At 42.5% G+C, this 24,178-nt stretch overlaps 1 protein-coding gene across 4 annotated transcripts; it reads right to left on the bottom strand.

Moving 5' to 3' along the window:
• Positions 1-928: 928 nt before the first annotated feature.
• Positions 929-21,606, bottom strand: LOC130282790 (zinc finger protein OZF-like). 4 transcript variants are annotated; one of them, XM_056531527.1, is made up of 9 exons: positions 21,246-21,330; positions 20,775-20,915; positions 19,182-19,346; positions 18,987-19,110; positions 13,187-13,296; positions 7,361-7,507; positions 7,188-7,287; positions 2,039-2,423; positions 929-1,969 (listed from the first exon to the last, which is right to left on the bottom strand). In XM_056531527.1, exons 2-9 carry the CDS (start codon positions 20,850-20,852, stop codon positions 1,006-1,008), a joined length of 2,073 nt encoding a protein of 690 aa, XP_056387502.1. In that variant the 5' UTR covers positions 20,853-20,915; positions 21,246-21,330; the 3' UTR covers positions 929-1,005. The 4 variants fall into 4 exon arrangements, with proteins under 4 accessions (XP_056387502.1, XP_056387501.1, XP_056387500.1 ...); XM_056531526.1 differs by lacking the exon at positions 21,246-21,330 and adding an exon at positions 21,513-21,606 and having other exon boundaries at positions 929-2,423; XM_056531525.1 differs by having other exon boundaries at positions 929-2,423.
• Between the last annotated feature and the right edge of the window lie 2,572 nt (positions 21,607-24,178).

Here is a 24,178-nt window from a genome sequence, read left to right as displayed (position 1 = left end):
TCTGTCTGCCATTTTAGATAATCGAATCCCCACTGCAGTGCCGCAGGTGATTTGAACATCCAATATAACTGCCGCATAGCCACAGATTCCTTGATCTGTATTGATCACGGCATCTGAGGGATTAATGGCAGATTAATCTGAGGGATTAATCAGCGCGATCGCCGATGTCCGCCATTACCGGTCCCTGGCGTTCCGATTCTCGCGTCGTGAATAGGACGTAAAATGTACGTCCTGGTGCGTTAATTACCAGGACGTACATTTATGTCCTGTGTCGTTAAAGGGGTACTCCAGTGGAAACATTTTTTATTTAAAAAAATTTTTTAAAACAACTGGTGCCAGAAAGTTAAACAGATTTGTAAATTACTTCTATTTAAAAATCTTAATCATTCCAGTACTTAGCTGCTGTATGCTCCACAGGAAGTTCTTTTCTGTTTGAATTTCTTTTCTGTCTGACCACAGCGCTCTCTGCTGACACCTCTGTCCATGTCAGGAACTGCCCAGAGCAGGAGAGGTTTGCTATGGGGATTTGCTCCTGTTCTGGACACTTTCACCAGAGTACTTCTTTAAACATTAAACCCACTTTGCACTTTCTTTCCTTTAGCATTATTTTCTCTGAATTAGCGTTATTCGGCTCCGTTGCATTTTTTTAAAAAAATTTTTTTTTATTTATTTATTTTTTTAAATCGCTGCATGTTGAGACTGAAAACATTTCCTTGCATTCCCCTCCTCTATAATATGACCATGGAAGGAGGTTTGATCCACTATAATTTAATAACGTAACAACTTTGTAATATGAATCTTCTGGATCTCCATAAGATTCATTACGGGGCCTGTACAAGTCGGATTTGTCTTCTGCGTAGACCCTAAATGCTCACGATTCTCAAATATTTATTAAGACAAGAAAATAAAACAACTTTATTCATATAATTAACATATGTTTCTTAACAATACATTTGTGGGTTAATGTTCATTAAGATTTTGGGATTTCCTCCTACCACAAACAGATTACCTGGCCGTCTCATCCCCGCTATGACAACGCTTTACATGCCTACAAAGATGTGAGTTAGTGGTAAAACGCTTATCACAATCTAAACAAGGGAACGGCTTCTCCCCCGTGTGACTCCTGTAATGTACCACAAGATGGGACTTCTTGATAAACCCTCGGCCACAGTCTGAGCAATGGTGTGGTTTATGCCCAGTGTGAATCTTCTTATGTGCAACAAGATCCGCGTGTGTGATAAATCCTAGTCCACAGGAATCGCAACAATATGGCTTCACGCCAGCGTGTCTCATCTGATGCCTTATTAACTGTTTCCTATCCCTATAAGTTTTACCGCACTCTGTGCAGCCATAGGGTTTCTCCCCCGTGTGAGTCCTTTGGTGGCAAACAAGATGATGACGTCTCCTGTAACACTTTCCACATTCAGAGCAAGGAAATGGCTTCACCCCTGTGTGGATTCTCAAGTGAGTCTCAAAGCTACTTTTATTGTAGAACCATTTGCCACATTCACTGCAAACCAGCACATTCTCACCTGTGTGGCTTCTTTCATGTTCCACCAGATGGGACTTATATCTAAACTCTTTCCCACACTCCTTGCATGGAAAGGGCCTTTCCCCAGTATGGGTTCTCAAGTGGGCATCACGACTGCCTTTCCCACTGAACGTCTTCCCACATTCCACACAAGCGAATGGTTTTATTGTTTTGTGGACTTTCTGATGACTGATGAATTGGGAGAGGTTAGGAAAGGTTGCTCCACATTGTACACATGTATGAAGATCCTGGTGAACTGTGGGATTGTGAAGGGTCATATCTTTCCCCGTGCCCAACGGTGAATCCTCAAAAGTACACAGAACTGGTTCATCTAACACATGGCTTTTCTTGTGACGGGTATAATGATGCCTCAGCTTATAGTTTTTCCCACACTGAGAGCACGAGAATGGTCTCTCTCCGGAGTGAGCGTGCTCATGCCTAACAAGAGAGGACTTGCATGTAAATATTTTATCACAAAAGTTACATGAAAACTTCTTTTCCACCCACCTGCCATGTTTGTTCGAAGTCTCCATGAGACACTTTCTGCAGATGGTACGATCCTGGTTCCTGACTTCTGATTCACGGCTGAGATATTCGGCACATATCGAGCATTTTCCCATTTTTTGGGCAGAGTTGACATCTTTATAGCTGCCTTTAGTTGGTGTGAGGTCTCTGAGATACATTCTAATATCAGAAGGTTTATACGGTTTACTGTTGTAAGAGTCCACACTTTTAGTTGACTGTTTAGTGTCTTTTGTTGTCCTCATTTTTATCGAGGCTTTATTTTCTTGGACACTGCTGTCCTGCTTTGTACTCTTTGCATTGAAAGTAACTTTGTCTCCGAGCGAAGGCCAAGAAATTATTTGAGGAGACTTGTGAGAAATTGAGATTTCTGTAAGGGAAGAAATTAGTTACTCTACATTCCGGAGTAGAACATCAAGAGGCATTAAAAACAGATATCTGGGATTATTAAAGGGGTACTCCGGCCCCAAGACATCTTGTCCCCTATCCAAAGGATAGGGGGATAAGATGACTGATCACGGGGGTCCCACCGCTGGGTACCCCCGCAATCTAGCATGCAGCACCCACCTGTAAGTACTGACGGAAGCGCTGGAGGTTTCTCAATCTTTTGCCTCCTGACCATGGGGCAGGAGTATCGTGACGTCAAGACTCCGCCCCCGTGTGACATCACTCTCCGCCCCCTCAATGCAAGTCTATGTGAGGGGGCGTCACGCCCACTCCCATAGACATGCATTGAGGGGGCAGGGCATGACGTCACACAGGGGCGGAGTCGTGACATCACGATACTCTGGCCCCGTGGTCAGGAGGCAAAAGACTGAGAACCTCCAGCGCTTCTGTCAGTACTTACAGGTGGGTGCTGCATGCTAGATTGCGGGGGTCCCCAGCTGTCTTGGGGCCTGAGTACCCCTTTAAAATTTCTACATTTTTATTCTATGTAAGGAACGATTCTTGTTCATGGGCTGGTATATAGGCCATAGACAATAAAGGAGTTTTTTCTGCATGTATCTACGATGAATGCTTAGAAAATAGGCAAGTTATCAGTGTACCTCCAAATTTTATGTTGTTCTGAAATTCTCATGACTAGTAAGAGTTTGTCTACAGAGCAAAGTATTTCGTAGCTCTATTAGATCTATCAATATATAGTCTTTCAAGACCAAACTTGATATCTCATGCAGTTGCATTGCAGTTTCCCACTTGGGTGATTGCAGCATCATGTTCCCTGAACCTTCCTTTCTCATGTTCGCTCAGCTTTCTACTTGGTACTGTAGGAGTAGGATAGAAGGCTTAGGGGGGAGACCTAATAACTAATGTATAAATATATCAGGGGACTGTACAGAGATCTCTCCCATGATCTATTTATACCCAGGACTGTATCTATAACAAGGGGGCATCCTCTACGTCTAGAGGAAAGAAGGTTTCTACTCCAGCACAGACGGGGGTTCTTTACTGTAAGAGCAGTGAGACTGTGGAATTCTCTCCCGGAGGAGGTGGTCATGGTGGACTCAGTAAAAATATAAAAAAGGGGTCTGGATGCATTTTTGGAGAGTAAGAACATTGCTGGTTATGTATATTAGATTTATAGAGACATGACATTGATCCAGGGATTTATTCTGATGCCATATTTGGAGACGGGAAGGAATTTTTACCTTTAGTATGAGGGTTTTTTTGCCTTCCTCTGGATCAACTCAGTAGGGACTCATTAGGAATATACAGTGGTCCCTCAACATACAATGGTAATCCGTTCCAAATGGACCATCGTTTGTTGAAAACATCGTATGTTGAGGGATCCGTGCAATGTAAAGTATAGGACAGTGGTCTACAACCTGCGGACCTCCAGATGTTGCAAAACTACAACACCCAGCATGCCCAGACAGCCGTTGGCTGTCCGGGCATGCTGGGTGTTGTAGTTTTGCAATATCTGGAGGTCCGCAGGTTGTAGACGACTGTTACAGGAAGTTGTACTCCCCTGTCACCGCTGCCCTGGATGTCGCCGTCCACCGCTGTCGCCGCGTCCCCGAGGTGTCACCGACGCTCCGGCAAGGTCTCTGCTTCCTCGGCATCCGCACTCTCCGTCGCCGCCATCACGTCGCTACACACGCCGCTCCTATTGGATGACGGGACGGCGTGCGCAGCGACGTGATGACAACAATGGAGAGCGCCAACGATGGAGGGGATCCTGAAGAGGACGCGCCGGAGCCCCGAGGACAGTTAAGTGATCATCACCGGACCGAACGGGGCACCGTAAACGGCTATCCGACGGCAGCTGAAGCAGTCTGCGCTGCCGGATAGCCGTTTATGCGATGGCCCCGACATACAAAAGCATCGTATGTTGATGCTGCCTTCAACATGCGATGGCCTCTGAGAGGCCATCGCATGTTGAAATGATCGTATGTCGGGGCCATCGTAGGTCGAGGGGGTCACTGTAGGTTGAACTTGATGGACTCTGGTCTTTTTTCAACCTTAAGAACTATGTTACTATGATATGTACAGTTAGGTTATGTTCACACAGCAGAATTTCTAAGCTGAATTCCACAGGAATATTCCGCTCGAAAATTCCGCATCCCATTAATGTCAGTGAGATTCTGCCGCCCTGTGAGATGTTCCTGCCACGGAAATCCCAATTCCAGCATCCGCAGAAACATTGAACCCGTTTAAGGTTTCTGTGATTCCACTTGGAAATGCATTGCCGTCTATGAAGATGGGGCATTTTCCAGTGGACCTAATGCCGGCCGTCATTTAACACCTAATCATCCGTGTGAACATGGCCTTATAGTCACTTTACCACACAAAATAAATTCTGTAGTGAGGTCACTGGGGACCAATGTCCCAACAGATGTGAAAAAATCCACACAGCGCATCGTCCCACATTTACTATGCAGGTTATGCCAGTCTGTAGTATAAGCTGTTAAAACAAAATTATGAATTTTGACAAACTTTTCGAAGCAATGGGAGAGGTAGGCGTAGTCAGCAATGTAGTCAACGTAAAGGGGTTATCCAAAGATTTATTTTCATCAGTGGAGTTCCAAACTGCTTGGCACTGTATGGTGCTACCTTCAGTAGTCTCATATCCGGTGATTGGGATGGATGCATATGCACTGTGGATCCATTCACCCTTAAAGGGGTACTCTGGTGGAAAACTATAACTTGATTATAGTTGATTTGAAAAAAAAATTTTTTGAGATTTGTAAATTAATTACTTCTATTTAAAAAATGTAACCCTCCTAGTACTTAGCTGCTGTATGGTCCACAGGAAGTTATTTTCTTTTCTGTCTAACCACAGTGCTCTCTGTTGACACCTCTGTCCATGTCTGGAACTGTACAGAGCACAAGCAAATCCTTATAGCAAACCTATCTTGCTCTGGACAGTTCCTGACATGGACAGATGTGTCAGCAAAGAGCACTGCGGTCGGAAAAGAAATTCAAAAAGAAAGGAACTTTCTGTAGAGCATACAGCAGCTGATAAAGAACTGGAAGGATTAACATTTTTAAATAGAAGTAATTTACAAATCTGTTTAACTTTCTGGCACCAGTTAATTAAAAAAAAAAAAAAATTCCACAGGAGTACCCCTTTAACACAATTGGTAAGGGTTTCAGCAACTGGACTGGCACGGATCAGATACCTATGCCCTATCCTTTGCATAGAAGTTTAAATCTAGAGATAATCCCTTTAAAGGGTACCTCTCATCAAAAAAAACTTTTGATATATTATAGATTAATGTACGCAGAATAACTTTACAATTGCATGTTATAAAAAAATATGCTTCTTTCTATTTAATTTTCCACTTTGAAGAAATGACCACTAGGGGTCTCCCTACCAGTCCTGGCAGCAAGCATTTCAGACTCATGCTGGAGTCCTAAACACTACGAGCTGCCAGTCTGCTTTGTTCACAAAGGAGAACACTCAGAGCTGCCAGCCTGCTTTGTTCACAGCCTGTTTGGCTGTGAACAAAGCAGGCTGGCAGCTCTGAGTGTTTAGGATTCCAGAATGAGTCAGAAATGCTTGCCGACAGGACTGATCGGGAAAAATACAAGAGAAAGAAGCATATTTTTCATTAACCTGCAATTGGAAAGTTATTCTGCATACATTAATCTATACTATATCAAAAGTTTATTTGATGAGAGGTACCCTTTAAGATGAAAGCCTGAAAATTAGGTATATATTTTTGGTTCAAACTATTTTTTATAACAGGCATAGATTCCATTTTCAAAAATTTTAGAACAACAACTACATCTTTTGTTAGACTGACAAAATGTGCCAGTCTTTCTAAATGTGGGCCACTGCGGGTAATTTTGTATATCACTATGCAGCTACTAAAAAAGTTCAAATGCAGAACTCAGCCGCCCTTGTTTTATTTGTTTAGAGGAAAAACTAATTTGAAGTCATAGAGGGAAGAGATTTACATTGACTTTGGTCCTCCAATTACTAAGGGGAAGGGTCCCAAAGGCGCTTACTAGTTAAAGGTCTCTGTAGGTCTCACATCTACTGGTGGTGAGGGGCGTATGAATAGAATAGGTCTGTGTTGCACAGAGGAACCGAAAATTCACAAGAAATAAATGTATATATTCCCAGACAACTCTAAACTTTGAACTATTTTTTGGGGGGATATTCTGTCAATATTGCTTTAAATGTTTATTCTTGGTCACTTCCAGCTACTGTAAGCATTTGATATCTCCCTGTTGATAAAACCAAATCATGTGGTGTTATACTGGTATTTCCTTCAAATTACTTACACATTATATACTGTCTTACTTATAAAAAAAAAAAAAAAAAAAAAAAAAAAAATAGGTGGAGTTTTGAAAAATCTATTTATGACTTCCTAGACATCAGAATCAGTGATTTCCTACCATATTAAACACTGGATAGATAACAGTGCAGCAGATATAAAACATCACCAGGTATTTTCAGGCATCTGTATAATACAATACAGTGATCCCTCAACTTACAATGGCTTCAACATACAATAGATATACAAGATATACAATATATTTTCTGGACCATTGTAAGTTGAAACCAGAACCTCTACCTGTGGAGGGCTATTGTTGGAATCATACACTGTGCAGACTAATGGGGGTCTTACTGGATCAGAAAAAGAAATTCTATACTTGACATACATAATGTAATGATAGATCTTACCTGGCAAAAACAATATATTATAAGAATTCTTATGTTCTTCTACAAACTTCCACTCCTCCATGGAGAAACAGATTGTGATGTCTTCATACCTTATAGGAACCTGACATGCAAAGAAACAGTCGTGAGGTATTCCATTGATAACCTAATGTCCCAGCATTCCCAGCAGCATTCACCTCTCCAGTCAGCAGCCGTCTTATCTTGTTGGTAAGATCCAGGATGTTCTCATTATTTCCATCAAGTATCTGTGAGGGAGGCCAAGAATCCACTATGGAGATTTGAGCTCTACCCTTATCACCCGTCTTCTTCACAGCCATGTAATCCTACATATAAAATAATATTGTGATACAAAAACACTGTAAAATCTCAAATCACACAAAATTAGCCATTTCTGCAATACACATCACCGATTAATCCTCAACTCCTAATACACAGTCCATCCCTCAGTGCCATATCCAGGTTTCTCTACGTTATTTACAAACTGTGCTCCCATGATAGCTCCTTCTCTCCATTCTTACCATGCTCTTATATGTAGGTGCCATCCCCACTTTCATACTGGTCAAAGAAGATCGGATCTACCCCGTTTCCCCGGAAATAAACCCTACCCCGAAAGTAAGCCCAAGCAGGATTATCAGGGTGGGCTGCAATATAAGCCCTACCCCGAAAATAAGACCTAGGCCAGGGGCAATCAACTGGCAGATGGCGGTCCAGATCCAGACCGCGGCCGCCAGTAATGCCCACAAACCCCCCCCATCGCTTTAAAACGTCCGCACGTATGCACGGCCGACGTCACGGACGTGTCCCTGCCCCCGGCTGCTAAGCAACAGAAGGAGATCCCGCCGCCGCCGAGAGCTGCAGCTTCCGTACAGTACAAGTTACGGAAGCTACCGTATGAAGGTGGGGAAGGGCTGGTCTCCGCTGGGGATGAAATGTGTACCGTAGTTTACTATGGCAGAGGGTTGGGGGGCACTGTAGGAGTGTGGAGGACAGGAGAAGGGGAGGATGGGGGGCTGTAGCAGTGTGGAGGATGGGGGGGCTGTAGCAGTGTGGAGGATGGGGGGGGCTGTAGCAGTGTGGAGGATGGGGGGGGCTGTAGCAGTGTGGAGGATGGGGGGGGCTGTAGGAGTGTGGAGGATGGGGGGGGCTGTAGGAGTGTGGAGGATGGGGGGGGCTGTAGGAGTGTGGAGGATGGGGGGGCTGTAGCAGTGTGGAGGATGGGGGGCTGTAGCAGTGTGGAAGATGGGGGGGTGCCGCATCCTCCACACTGCTACAGCCCCCCCCCCCCATCCTCCACACTGCTACAGCCCCCATGTTGTTCAAGGTACATAAATAAATAAGCCCTACCCTGAAAAAAAGCCCTAGTGTGTTTTTTGTGACTAAAAGGAATATAAGACCCGGTCTTATTTTCGGAGAAACACGGTATGTACTTTAGGTCAATTCTCTTCCCATATGATTTCATCTTATGCAAGTAAATCCATAGAAACTGACTGCAAGGTATATCATATCACCGAAAAGGTCTCCTTTCTTCCCCAGTTGGAGTGCCTCATATTTCTTTTTTTAAACTCCAAATACATGTGCCAAACCTACCCTATTGTAAATAATAACATATATGATTATGCCAAATTAAGGACCAAGCCTTACCCATAAAGGGAAACAAAATTTTTACTACCCAACATTTCTTTTTAAACATACTGTGGAAGATTATATATATTTTAGTAAAATTTTAAGGTGGGCCTTCATTCTTAATAAAAGTGAGTTGAATGAATCTTTCGCTGATAGTTCTCTATTTTGCCCTCCCCACACAAATGTTTGGCACAGCTGAGTTGTGTTGTCTATAGGGAGGGGTAAGCCACAGCCACACTGCTCTGATGCAGACTAATCCCTCCCGAAACGAAATGGTCAGAGTGACCGTTGCGCAATTTTGTGGGGCACTCATTTTTCGGAGTTTACAATACAGTAAAACGTACATGATAACTTTTACTCCATGGATCAGTAGACAGTGCCCGGATTAGGAATTTAATAGTTTGGTAATATCAAATAAGTTTTTATAATTTATTTATTTATTTATTTCTTTTTTTACAGTGTTTCTCTCTGGAAAAAAATGGGAAGGGGGGGGGGTGACTTAACTATGAGGGGGGATTTTTTTTTTTTTTCCAAATACTTTTTAAAAACTTTAAAAAAATAAATAAACTAATTTTTGCATTACATAGATTATGTTCTTTGTGCTTTTGCTATCACCTACTATAACAATCTCTGAGCCAGAAAAAGACACTGAGGGGCAGGTAAGGCCCCAGGCTTCCCCAACAACCCATCCGCACATTGCTGGGTTGCCGGTGGGACCCTTAGACACCAAATGCCGTGATCTGTATAGATCGCTGCATTTTACCATTTACCAGAATAACATCGTGATCTGTAATGTCCGTCATTACCGTCAGATGTTTGCTGCTGATAGTTATCTGGACCGGTTTTGATAAATCTCCCCCAAAGTGTCTAAACCCCAAAACTAGGGTTTTTAGTGCAGACAGTTTTAATAATCTCCCACACTGTTTTTTCCTACAAACCACCTCTCCATTTTTGGTGATTTTTTCAAATTTAGCTTTTTACTATCTATATTTTAAGATAATCCAAAAATCTTTTTTCTAACCACTAGGCCTGATAACAAGCTGACCATTCCAGTTTCATACAGATCACTTTACAGCATTCCTGCTCCTTTTTATCACAGACAGGGAAAGGTGACAACAGTTTCTAGACAAGACACCATTAATAAATGCTGATGCTCTGGGCCATTTGAAGGAATTTGGGGGCCCCAAGCAAAATGGACATGGAGTGCCCCCCCCAACCCCAAGGTGCGGCACAGTTTCCCCCCCCCACACACACACACACACACACACACACACACATTAGGTGCGGCAGAGTTCTCCCCACGTTAGGTGCGGCAGAGTTCTCCCCACGTTAGGTGCGGCAGAGTTCTCCCCACGTTAGGTGCGGCAGAGTTCTCCCCACGTTAGGTGCGGCAGAGTTCTCCCCACGTTAGGTGCGGCAGAGTTCTCCCCACGTTGGGTGCGGCAGAGTTCTCCTCACATTAGATGCAGTATAGTTCCCCACATTAGGTGTAGTATGTTCCCCCACAGACATACAGCATCCAGCTCTACAGTGTATGGCTGGAGGCTGTATGCCCGATTACTGCCCTACTTCAGTGCTCCGACCACTGCTCCTCTGGTCCGGCCACCATAGCAGTAGGTCCCGGGACTGGAGGAGCGGTGGTCGGAGCACTGAAGCTGGATGTGCCGCTGGTCACTTACCATGCTGGCCAGCGCATGTCCTGTTCGCTGCTCCGCTCCTCCGCGTTGCTTTCCAATGGGCACACGCAAGGGATGGGGCAAATGCCCCGCTTCCCCCCCCCCCCCCCCCCCCCCCTGGATCTGCCACTGCATGCATTATATACACACACACACTGTACATGCATCATACACACACACTGTACACATTACATACTGTGCATGCATCATACACACATCATACACACAGATACTGTTCACATTACATACTGTACATGCTTCATACACAGATACTGTACAGATTACAGACTACATGTATCATACACACAACATACTGTACACATTACAGACTGTACATGCATCATACAGACATACTGTACATGCATCATATATACACACTGTACACATTACATACTATACATGCTTCACACACACACACATTATACACATTACATACTGTACATGCATTATACACACAACACACTGTACATGCATTATACACACACATACTGTACACATTACATACTATACATGCTTCATGCACACACAGATAGAATAGATTAGTGTTTCCCAACAAGGATGCCTACAGAGGTTGCAAAACTACAACTCCCAGCATGCCCAGACAGCCTTTGGCTGTCTGGGCATGCTAGGAGTTGTAGTTTTGCAACAACTGGAGGCACCCTGGTTGGGAAACACTGGTATAGATACACACATGCACTTTACATATAGTCATCCACAGTAGTAACACACACACACAGTACATATACACACACATATATATATATATATATATATATATATATATATATATATATATATATATATATATATATATATATATCTGCACACACACACACACGCTTATACACAAATACATGCAGGGACACCTACGTTAGTCAGGCTCCATGTTGAACAGCCCCTGCGGTCTCCTTTCCTCACATCTCTCTCCTCCCCCCTCCCCCTCCTCCTGCTCAGACGGCTGAGAGAAGAGTTCGGGCTGAGGGAAGATACCAAGTGTAGCGGGGGGCCCTCTTGTTTGACTGGGTGCCTGGGGCCCGGAGCACAAACTCCAAGAGCACGATTGTTAATCACTACAGGACGGGCAAGCACTGGCTGTGCTTGGGGGCCCCCAGCCAGCTCGGGGCCCCAAGCAATTGCTTGGTTTGCCTGTCCTGTAGCGACGGGCCTGCGTGATGATCAGAGTTTAGCCTCCCCTCCCTGCAGAGCATGCCTAGAAAACCCTTCCATGAAGGGTAGGGTCACACCTAGCGCATCCGCAGCATAATTGATGCTGCTGACCATCCCTAGAGTGAACCCACTGCAGACACACAGGGATCTGGGAGCCGCGTGCATTAACAGTGTACTAGCATACATCGCGACCACTCCTCCCTGCTTCCTGAGCTTGGCCGAGAGTGTCCGCAATGTAAAGTAAACTGCGCATGCTTGCGGCAACTCGCAGATCCCCATGTGTCTACTGGTAGCGTTGGATTGCTGCTACGAGCAGATAACGTAGTGTGATGTCCCAGTACAGGTACATGGTCCTGTACTACCTGTAGGCCCTGTCAAGTGACCTGGGGGCTTCCCTGCAGGGTCTCCCCTTGTTCTCCTGTTGGTTTAATAAAATGTGTGTTTGTTCCTTTAATGCATAGACGGAATGTCATGTCTAGATAGTATACAGGACCTGTGGGAGGTCTCAAGGACCTGTGAGTAAGCCTGTCACATGTTATGTTATGTAGTTACATGATTTGTTGTAACATGTACTCCCAGAGAGCACCATCTTAACCTATGACCCACAGCTTGACCAATGGGCTATAGTCCAGCCCCACCACTATATAAAGGGGCGGCCATATTAATTCAGTCTCTTTGAGTTATGTGCTCATAGCTGTAACATCGAAGTCTTTGCTGAAGCAGCTACCAGAGATCTCAGGACAAGTGTTCAGCATCTGGAGGCCACAAAGCTACAAGTCTATACAGTAAGTCTACAAGTCTATGTCTGCTGTCACTACATCTAGTCAAGTCCTGAACATAGTCAAGTCAAGTCTAATTACAAGTCAAAGTCAAGTTAGTTACAAGTATATTGGTCCAGCGAGCTGCGAGGTCGGCTGGGTACTGGTCACCTCTCTGGGAATTCTGGCCATAGCTGTGAAGATAATTACACCTGTTTTCTATTCAGTAAAGCCTGGTTGTGGACTCTTTATTCAATACTAGCCCGTGGGATAGCGGAGAATTTGGGCGGGTGGTGTTCCAAAACCCAAAAACCACACTGGCATCACAAACACACAGGGGTTAATACCATCCGACCCCCGGGATTAATAACATCTGATCCCACCACAACACCCGTGGTCCCGCCATTCACCGCAGTGGCACACCACAGTAGGGAACAGCAGGAGGCTCACTCTAGGGATGATCATCAGCACATTTGACACTGCAGATGTGCTGCATGTGACCCTACCCTAAAAAGACTAGGCTCTGCCCCAGACCACTGTGTCTATGTCCATGGGGCTTGCTGTAAAGCATTTCTCTAAATGCTGTAAAAAAAAAAAACATGAGGAAAAATGGCTGCCCACTTAAAAAAAAAAAAAAAAAACTACTATAAATGAAAAAATTAATTGGAAAACAGAAACCAATTACGAAGAAGTTTTAGTATCTGTCTCTAACTGGTTTTCCAAAAAAATCTATTAAGTATTATGAACTTAACCAATAGGATAGTCTAAAAATGTTCACCTTTCCAGTAAGTTGATGTAGAATTTCCTGAGAAAGACTTAACACTTCATTATTCAAAGGACCCTTTCTATGTACAGTCTTTGGGAAATACCATCGATGGAGATTAAAACCTGAAAAAAAAAAAAACATTTAAGAAATCAGAACAATTTACAAGTACATAAATGGCATATGACATGGTTTTGTCAATTATGCAGAATAGCCAACTAAAAAGAGCAACAGGGCCTTATAGGTCTTACAGATGACACAAATGGTTGGTTGGTGATAACCTTAAACAGGGGCAATACTTTGACGCAGGATCTCATGCAATTTTTGAGAAAGCTGCCTTTAGCCTAAAAAAAAAAAAAAAGGGAGCCCTGATGCCCCATAACACATAGCTTTTAGGGAAATTTATCAAAACCTGTGTAGAGGAAGAGAGGTGCAGTTGCCCATAGCAACCAGATATTTTTTTTTATTTTTTTTAAGAAATGCAAGAAGCAGCCTATGAAAAATAAAAGTAGCAATTTAAATTGGTTGCTATGGGCAACTTTTCTTCTGAAAATAAAAGCATAAAAAGGCGCTCCATAGTGAAATACCACCAGTGGAAAGGCCCAATACGGGGAAGGTTTTTGCTTACCGGAGGTGGTTGTGTGAACACACATATACAACGATGTACTGAGTGAGTGGGATGAAAAGGTTCGATCTGCGGCCCTCCTGCTCAACATGAACAGACAAATCTGAGACTTCTGATGGGAGCTGCAGGTTTGAAGTACGGCGCTATCAGGAACCACCAACAGGTAAGAGGTAGGATTTAATCTAAAACAAAGTAACAATGCAAAGCGTTTCACCATGCATGCGCGGCTTCATCAGGCATATCAGTACCAGGCGAGAGTCTCGTTAAAGAAGAGCAGTTAAACACTTTCATTTCCGGGCAGAATCAGATGTTCCATATCAAAAAGGAACCTCAAAAATAAATGAAATACACACAATATAATATATATATATATATATATATATATATATATATATATATATATATATATATATATATATATATATATATATATATATATATATATATATACATATACACACACACATATACACATATATACACACACACACACAAAACCTGCTTTGGACCAGTGTGCAAATATGCAAAGGTAATGCATTAATAATAATTTATACTATCTAAACAAAAAATATATGTATATAATAAACATGACTATGCAGTAAAAAATAAAAACACACCATTAGGTGTTAGAGCACATTGCGCAGAAAGTGCAGTGTACGTTAAATCAGACTGAATGGGAATCATATGAAAAGTTTTTATATGTATGTGGGCGATACTATATGGTAACTCAAGACTGGTATTATAACCAATATACAGATAATATAAATATATTTTATCTAATTATAATTAAAAAGGAATCACTAAAACAATGTAACTGAACACACACACATATATATATATATATATATATATATATATATATATATATATATATATATATATATATTATATAATATATACATACACACGATATGTGAATAATATATACAATAAATACGTCTACATATTCTTTTGTATGAAAATTATACGAATGAACAATATAAATCAAGTGAATAACATCCAATGCATGGGATTTTTTTATTTGTGAATATTATAAAAATAATAATAATGTGATGTGACTAGTGAACAGACTGGGGGAGATTTATCAATGTTATCTGTGAGAAGCAGCTTTTTTTTTTCCTTTTTTTTTTGCGTTCTTTTTGATGATCGTGCGCCTGATTTACAAAAAAAGGCGCACAGACTTGATAAATATTGCATATCTTTTTATTACCTCAGAAAGCACTTTGAGCTGCCAAAAAGCACAGGCATTTTCCACAGAACATTTTTTTTTTAAATGGACACCACAATCTAAAATCAGAAAACACTAAGGGCAACACAGCAATTCTTCTTTGTCAAAGGGTTAGATAATTCAGCCACACCTTGCTATTTATAGGACATAAAAAAAAATAATAAAGGGTTTGGCTTTTTACATGGAAAATTAGACTGAATTCAAACAGCTGCGGGCAGGTGGAGATATTAAAGCAAAACTGTTATTTACAAAAATACGGATATGTAGACTAGAAAGAAACAAGATTTTTTACATTTAATTGGGTAAAAAGATGGAACAATTTTATAAATTGATACACGCAGGAAAGTGTCGCTGTGAGGCCGCTTCTGTTTCTACCCGCTGTACGTTTATTTGCTGTTTGTGAATAAATATTCCTCCAAGCAAGTTTACCGGGTGAGTGCATCCTTCTACTACCTTCACTGTAAAAAAAAAAAAAAAAAAAAATTATATATATATATATATATATATATATATATATATATATATATATATATATATATATATAATCCGTATATTGGTTAAAACACCAGTCTTGAGAGTTATATAGTATCGCCCACATACATATAAAAACCTTTTCATATGATTCGCCAGTTTGATTAACGCACTGCACTTTCATGATTTTCATGACTTTCATTACACCTAATGAGGTTTGTTTTTTACTGCATAGTCATGTTTGTTAAGATAGTATAAATTCTTATTAGTTCATTACCTTTGCATATTTGCACATGGGTCCAAAGCTTTGGAGTGTAGGATTTATGTTTGTATATATAGGTTCTTTTTGATATAGAACATCTGATTCTGCCTGGAAATTAAAGTGTTAAACTGCTGTTCTTTAACAAGACTCTCACCTTGTACTGATATGCCTGATGAAGCCGCGCATGCGCGGTGAAACTCGTTGCATCGTTACACTGTTTTAGATTAAATCAATACATCATACCTGTTGGTTGTTCCTTTCAGCGCCGTACCTCAAACCTGCAGCTCCCGTCAGAAGTCTCCAACTCTTCTTCTGGACAGGCTTTCATAAAGCTCCCCAAATCTGTTTGAACAAAAATCTCCTGTCAAATGTTCTGTCAACAGTACATGGGATTTTGTGTCAAAGAAGTGCCCGCTGTTTCTTCTGCTTAAAAAGTCCTTGCCGACATTCAATTCTGTCTGTATAGTTTTGTCAATGAGAATTTAGGTTGAGGAGATACGTTCTATCAGTAGTGCAAATAGTGGGGATTTCTCCATCCTGTGGACTCATAGGACAGATGAAACATTTAATGGATTAAGCCATACTGTAAAATGAGCCCCCATAATTCCACCTTATGTTTTTTTTTTTTTTGTTTTTTTTTTTAAAGATCTAGGAGATACCTCCCTAGACGATTCTTCTATCTACATCCCCCGCTATTTGTGCTCCTGATAGGACATAAGGGGAGTTTACAATTTAGAAAGCTAATTTAATTTTCTTTTAGCAGCACAAAACTCCCTTTTTTTTTTAAAGTCTGTATTCAATAAGTTACACAAGGGGCTGGAATTTAGGGGGTCCATTCATAGTATGGCTTAAATCATTAAAAGTCTGTCCATCTGTCTTTTCAGAAATTTCTATAGTAAACTTGCTGCCAGTTTTATCGTGAACTGGCAGATAGTTTAGTTTTATTTTCCCCACAAATGTTTTAATTATGAAGGAACCCCAAAAATCTTTCCTACCCTGCTGTAGAGATAACTTCTATGGACCCCCAAACCAGCAAGAAGGGGGGGGGGGGGTCTGCATTATGGATAATATAGGTACAATATAGGACTGTGTTCCTTTCTATATTCCAACAAAAACAGGGGAGATTTATCAAAACTGGTGAAAAGGGGGATATCCCAGAGGAAAATGAAATAAGCAACCTAGTTGTTTTCATGGGCCATAATTTTGCACTTTTTGTTGTGCCAGTTTTGATTCATCTCTCCAAAAGACTTCTGTTGTGGTCAGAACCCAGAGATAGGCCAACAAAAAGGAATGTCTATGATTTGATCACCAGGATGCAGCAAGATCACCAAGTTATGGGAAAAATCCTCTCTAACGCCTTAAAGGGGTTCTCCACTTCCTTAACCTACTTCTGGCAGTTAGTTCGTTCTGTGGCTATATGTTATTATGGCTTTTTTTCATGTTGCTAACGGTTCTGTATGTGGTGTTTTGCTTACCTTTTTTCCAGACCCGGAAGCTGGTTTCTTCATTTGCTTCCTGCCTTGCCTTTTTTTCTTTTCTTCTGCCGCCATCTTGCCATCGGGACGTCACCGTGGAGGGTGGTGTGTTGTACGTGCCCGCCTCCCGCGCGACGGAATCCTCTGTCGTCATCAGCACGCACCCTCCTTACTTTTAGCTTCTTCTAAGCTGAATATGGATTGGGCCTTCCGATGTCTGGGCATGCTGGGAGTTGTAGTTTTGCAACAGCTGGAGGCACCCTGGTTGGGAAACACTGCCATAGCAAACCTTCAGGAGCTGTCCAACGCTCCGGAACTCAGCTCTGGCCAGGTTAGGGTTAACTAACCCCCAGTGCGTCAGGCCCGATGCTGACATCACTATGGCACATGCGCAGATGATCCTCCGGAGCGAGGACCACCTGCGCATGTGCCCATCACGGCATCAGATTCGCTGAAAGCAGCCCAATCCGCATTCAGCTTAGAAGAAGCTGAAAGTAAGGAGGGTGCACGCTGATGACGACAGAGGATTCCGTCGCGGGCACGTACGGATTCCATGGTGGGCACGTACGGAGCGAGGGGCAGGCCGGCCTCCCACACACCACCCTCCACGGTGACGTCCCGATGGCAAGATGGCGGCGGAAGAAAAGAAACAAAGTGGTCGAGGCAAGGCAGGAAGCAAATTAAGAAACCAGCTTCTGGGTCTGGAAAAAAGGTAAGTAAAACACCACATACAGAACTGTTAGCAACATGAAAAAAAGCCATAATAACATATAGCCCCAGAGCTAACTAACTGCCAAAAGTAGGTTAAGGCAGTGGAGAACCCCTTTAACAGGTAATTGGTAAATCCAATACCAATTGTGGTGTCCCATACAGGACTTGGTCCTGTCCCTTTGTCAGTAGTTCCCTCAGCCAGAGTCCCTCCATGCTAGTAGGGCTCTCCTAGAGGGCTAACCCCTAGTCGCCTCTCAATAAGGTCTAGAAATGTATATATTTATTATATTGTATTATAGTGTGTTCATGTACAGGACCTTTGGGTCATGTGACTTTAAATAAATTATGTAATGCTTTGGTTCAAGGACCTTTGGGTCATGTGACATACCCATAGTTCCTTAGGTCAGGACTGACCGGTTTGCAGAACCAGTGAGCTTTGTACCTGCCCCCTCCTTATATAAGGGGCTGCTGCCACAAAATTCTCTCTTCGTGCTGAACTCAAAAGCAGTAACATCTCTTTCAGTTCCTGCACTTCAAAGCAAGCAGATCGGTATCATCTACCACAATTCAAGCTAGGCCTGGAGCCTATTCTTCAGCAGCCACAAAACGTGAGTTACTCCAGCTAAAAACCTACAAATCCTGTGTGACTACTGAACCCAAATTACCCCTAAATTCAGTAGCACAGTGGCTAGCAAAATCCAAGCTCATTCAACTCAAAAGTCCCAGCAAACCTGTGAAGAGCCTGTACCATAGTCCTCCTACAAAAGACTGTCTGTTATCTGAAGTTGCATAAAATATGTAGTAAAGTTATTCCTGGTTTACTTCAACTTCTGCTGTGGACATTGCTTTATTCCTCCCTATCGTTTGTGGGACAGGTGGCAGTAGGACTGTTGCTTTGAGGAACGCTCACCCTGGCGTCACGACAATTACTTGTTAATCCTATACCCTATACTACCACTCCGCAACACCCTAGACACCATTACCCCTCAAGCTCACCACACTAACTATTCACCAATACAATGTAAAATGTTTGTTTCACTTACCTGATGATTCATGGACCTGGTGTCCCTTCATAATGACATTCTTGTAAAGTGCCTTGTGTCCTTCTACATACTCCCACTCATTCATGGTGAAACTAACCATGATGTCCTCATCTCTTATAGGAACCTGCCAAAACAATGATACAGTCCTCATCCAAACACCTCTTGGAGTTACTGTATAAAGCCCCATGTGCTCACCTCTCCAGTTAGCAGCTCGGTGATCTTGTTGGTGAGTTCTAAGATCTTCGCTTCATTCTGTGTCTCAGGTAGAAGTTGTGGCACTGTGATGAGGCTCTGGCTCCTGCTTACCCTGGTATTACTTTTGCGTGAGACATGACCAGGCCTTTTCCTTTTTACAGGTTCCTAAATCATGGGATAAGACTACCTCAGTTAAAGGGTCACTCTCATTAAAACTAATTTTGCTATTGCACTCCTTATGGTAAATGAAAAATATTTCTAATATACTTTGTTTAAAAAAAAATGAAGTTTTCTATGTTTTATTTGTGCTTAAAAAAAGCTCAAGAGCACATTTTTCCCCAACTGATACACAGACTTTGGACCAAAGTCCGAACACAGGAAGTGCCGCCTGGAGTGCTGAGGGGGGGGGTGGTGTCCCCCCCCCCCCCCCCCCCCCCCTCAGCACTCCAGGCGGCACTTCCTGTGTTCGGACTTTGGTCCAAAGTCTGTGTATCAGTTGGGGGGAAAATGTGCTCTTGAGCTTTTTTAAGCACAAATAAAACATAGAAAACGAAAAAAAATTTAAACAAAGTATATTAGAAATATTTTTCATTTACCATAAGGAGTGCAATAGCAAAAATTAGTTTTAATGAGAGTGCCCATTTAAGTGCGAATGTGACATAACACAATGTGTTATGTGTAGTAAATGTTATGCTATGTTCACATTTTGTCTGAGCTCTGTATTTGTTCTGTACATCAAATGTATCTATAGGGCTTCATTCACCTGACCTTCATTCACTTTTGGTTGGCCTCCTTTGAGCAGGTATATGTTCATATACACTTTTTGGACAGAAGTATTGGGAAACATCTCAAAGGAGTAGTCTCATGCTGGACAACGTATAAGTTTTAGATGGGGGGGGGGGGGGGTGTTCAACTGCAGGGTCCCCCCACGATTTCCTCTATGCAGCCCCGGCTCTCTCTGGAGCGGGGCATTACAGCTCCCACACGAAGCAGGGCCACCATGTCCTCTCTATATGTATCTCTACAGGCTCTGCCATGGAAATGGGTGGCAGCCCCCGCTCTGGGTGTGGGTTGTGACGTGCCGCTTCAGTAGAGAGCCTTGGCTCCATACAGGAGGTCACCGGGGAGGGAGTCCCTAAAACTATCTGTGGAGAGGGGATACATTTTTCGGATAGGGGATACGTTTTTTTGGCATGAGATCTAATGAAAATTGGGGGGGGGGCCATCAGAAAAAAAGCAAACATAAAAGCACGCATTGTGTTTTTTTTAAGATGCATGGAAGGGCAGATGCCAAATACTGGATCTGCTCCGTTTGCCAAATATTCTAGGTACACTCCTGAACATTATCATCTACCTCCCCGAGTGACTACCACTAAGTAGCCTGCAGTACAGGACACAACATCCTAAGTACCATGATGAAGTTGAGTGCCCTCTATTGCCTATGGATTTTGAGTACGATGTCCTAAAAGCTCCTGTAGGTGTGATGTGCAGGGGTCCCAATACTTTTGTCCATATAATGGACGCGTACATTTTTTGCTGTTCCTATTCTTTAGTAATACACAGTAGATAAGTCCTAATTAATTTCCCATTCACCTCTCCACTCAGCAGGCTGATGATCTCCAAGGTGAAGTTCATTATTTGATCAGCTTTGGAAACCACATCCCCGTCCATCTTCAGAGATGCTGAATGCACTTTATATGGACTTGAGGCCTCTGTATGTATTGTATCCTAAAGCTGAAATATAAAACAAATACATAAACTCAATTTGCCAAGGGGTTTCCATGGCAGCCAGGGGTCTTATAAAGGCCCCCAGGTATGCCATGGACATGCCTGCACAGAGCCGTAGTAGTACAGTGTATTATGAAAGTGATCAAAAGATCATTGGTGGAAGCCCCCCCTATTAGGAATAGTTAAAGTTTTTTAATTTTTTTATATCCCCCACCAAAATAAAAAAAATGCATGAATTCCCTATATAAAAGACATATTTTACGCTGGGGATCCGCCGTTGACCCGACCCATAGTGTGCTTCCAGCTATTGCCAGTGCCCCCACCACCCTGCCTCACCCCTTGGCCTGCCACAAGCAGCCACACAGGAGCCTGGGAGTAGCCCAGTGCACTCAGACATCGTAGAGCAGCTGCAATGTCTGAGTACACTGCGCATGCGCGCGGTGACTCGCAGGCCCCGGTGTGGCTGCTCAGAGTGGCGAATTGCCCCTGCGAGCAGGCCAGGGGGGCAGGGTGGGTGGCCACAGCTAGAGACACACTATGGGTCTGGTCACTGGTCGATCCACAGCGTAAGATACGCTGTATATCCGTTAACTGTGACCCTACCCTTAAAGGGAAAAAGGGGAACTCCGGTACAGAACATGTTATCCCCCTAGCCACAGGGTAGGGGAGAAGTGTCTGATCGCTTGGGGTTCGGCTGCTGGGGGTCCTCCCCCGCGGAGCACCCAGTTTCTCCCCATGCACAGAGCAACCTCCACTCCGTGCACAGATTACAGTTGACCACGGCACAAAGCAGCGTCTCTCACGCCTCTCCATGTAGCTCTATGGGAGATACAGCATCCGGCTATCTGTGGATAGGGAAAAAGATGTTCTGTACCAAAGTCCCCCTTTAGGCTAAGTTTTCATTTTTATTTATTTATTTATTTATTTTTATAGCAAAAACACAAAGAAAAACGCCAAATCTGTTCAATGGCGTTTTTTCAGTGAAAAAACACTGCGGCCAGAGGTTAGCTGTAAATCAATGAGTAATCGCAAAATTCCTTTTCCACTAGGAATTTTTTTAGTTTGGCATTTTTTTAAATCCTTTTGGCATTTTCCTGTCCCTTGGCAGTTTTTCATAATTTCAGCATGTTGAGATTATGGCGTTTTTACCTATAGAAGTCTATAAGAGGGGGGGAAAAATGCCAAGAAAAACGCCATTCTGACACCTTCTGCGATCCTCCTATATAATGTATAGAAGCGGGCAGCACGGCCGCTCTTCTCTGGTCCCCTGCACTGTATTCTGCGATGTGAAGTTCTCTTCACATCACAGATTCATATTTACCGCAGAGAGCTGTGATTGGCCGGATGGTTCCAGCCAATCACAACTCTCAGCAGCATATACGAATCTGTGATGTGAAGATAACTTCACATGACAGATTACAGTGCAGGTGACCAGAGAAGAGCGGCCGGACGTTCTATAGCCATGTCTCCTATATGTATCCTCCATGTCTCCTTTATATATACAGTATAGTGCTATGTATATAGCTTATACAGGACAATTGCAGGAGTGACACCGGCTGTGATCTGTCTATTAATGCAGGTGCTACTGCTCCCAGCATGGAGCAGAGTGTGGATACATACGGCAGACATGGAGGATACATACGGCAGACATGGAGGATACATACGGCAGACATGGAGGATACATACGGCAGACATGGAGGATACATACGGCAGACATGGAGGATACATACAGAAAACATGGCTATAGGAGCAGCTGGCCAATCAGAGCTCTCTGCGGGAAATATGAATCTGTGATGTGACGAGAACTTCACATCACAGAGTACAGTGCAGGGGAGGGGAGAAGCAGCCATTATATAGGAGGATCGCAACGGGGCGATCTGTCTATTAGTACAGGTAGTACAACTCCCAGCATGGAACAGTCTGTTCCATGCTGGGAGTAGTAGTAGTAGTACTACCTTAAAAAATGATTAAAAAAAATAAAACACTATTAGAATACATTACTAAACAAAAGTTTAACAAAATTATAAAAAATATTTTTAAAATTAAATGGTACCTTTCTACATTTTTATTATTGTTGGCTACACTCTTAGGTCCCTGCCCACCAACATAAATTCATCTCCGTTTAAAAATGAGTAAAAGTTTTGTTATAAAAAAAATATACATTTTGTTAAATACAATTTGTTCCATCCGTACTGCAGCTTTTTATTTTTGGTACCCAACAAATTTTGGAAAAAATTAAAAAAAAAAAAAAAACGCCAAAAGGGGCAAAAAAAAGCAACATAAAAATGACAAACAGGAAAATGACGTGGTGTTTTTTTCTGGCGTTTTTTCTTGCATTTTTTGGGGCCAGAAAAAAAAAAAAACAAAACCTTTACATATTTGGTATTGCCAAGTCCATAATGGCACAGACGATAAAAAAAATATAATTTATCCTGCATAGAGAACGCTGTAAATACATAAATAAATGTAAAAAAAAAAAAGTAACAAAGGCAGTATTTTTGTCAGTCCACTTCCTAAAAATAGTAAAAGTTGTATGTATATGAAAATGGTACCCGCAAAAACTTTTCTGCAAAAAAAAGTCCACCCAGCTCTATCAATAAAAAAAAAATAAAAAATCTATGGGTGTTGGAATGTGGCAACATTTGGGTACATACCTTGCAGAAACAATGTAAATTTCAGAGCGGCGCTATTTTCGAACTGACTGCTGCTGAAAGCGTGTTAAGGCTAGCTTCATACAGCGCTTTTTGTTTGCATCACACCGAAGCCATTTCTTTAACTTGCTGTATACAAAATCCTAGTCAGCTGCGCTATTGTATACAGCAAAACAATTGACTCTGTTGCACGGGTAGGTCATTGGAGTCCATTTTTAGCTTCCGATTAATTTAAGCAAAAACGCAGTGTAAACCCAGGACACGGCTAAGTCCACACTAGGTTTTGGCACTTAAAATTCCCGCCGTCTACTGTCCAGTGTACATCAGCAACTGACGGAAGCAATGACGCAATGTGAACCTAGCCTAATAGTTACATAGCTGTTTTACTTACAACACACACCCCCCCCACACCGGGCAGCCAGTAACAAACTTCTCTTCCCTGCAGTCAGCTGAACAACAGCGCCACCTTGTATGTCAGTGCAGCTTCTGCTACAACGTGTGAACCTAGCCTTAAACCGACTTTACTAGATTAGGGAGGTCACATTTATGCTATTTTCTAATTCATTTATATACCATAAATAATGATTATGATATACCTGAATATTAGTAACCTACCCC

This window comes from Hyla sarda, chromosome 7 (assembly GCF_029499605.1).
Source record: "Hyla sarda isolate aHylSar1 chromosome 7, aHylSar1.hap1, whole genome shotgun sequence".
Lineage (NCBI taxonomy): Eukaryota > Metazoa > Chordata > Amphibia > Anura > Hylidae > Hyla > Hyla sarda.
The sequence above is the reverse complement of the archived record's forward strand: the minus strand, read 5'-3'. Positions and strand labels throughout refer to the sequence as shown.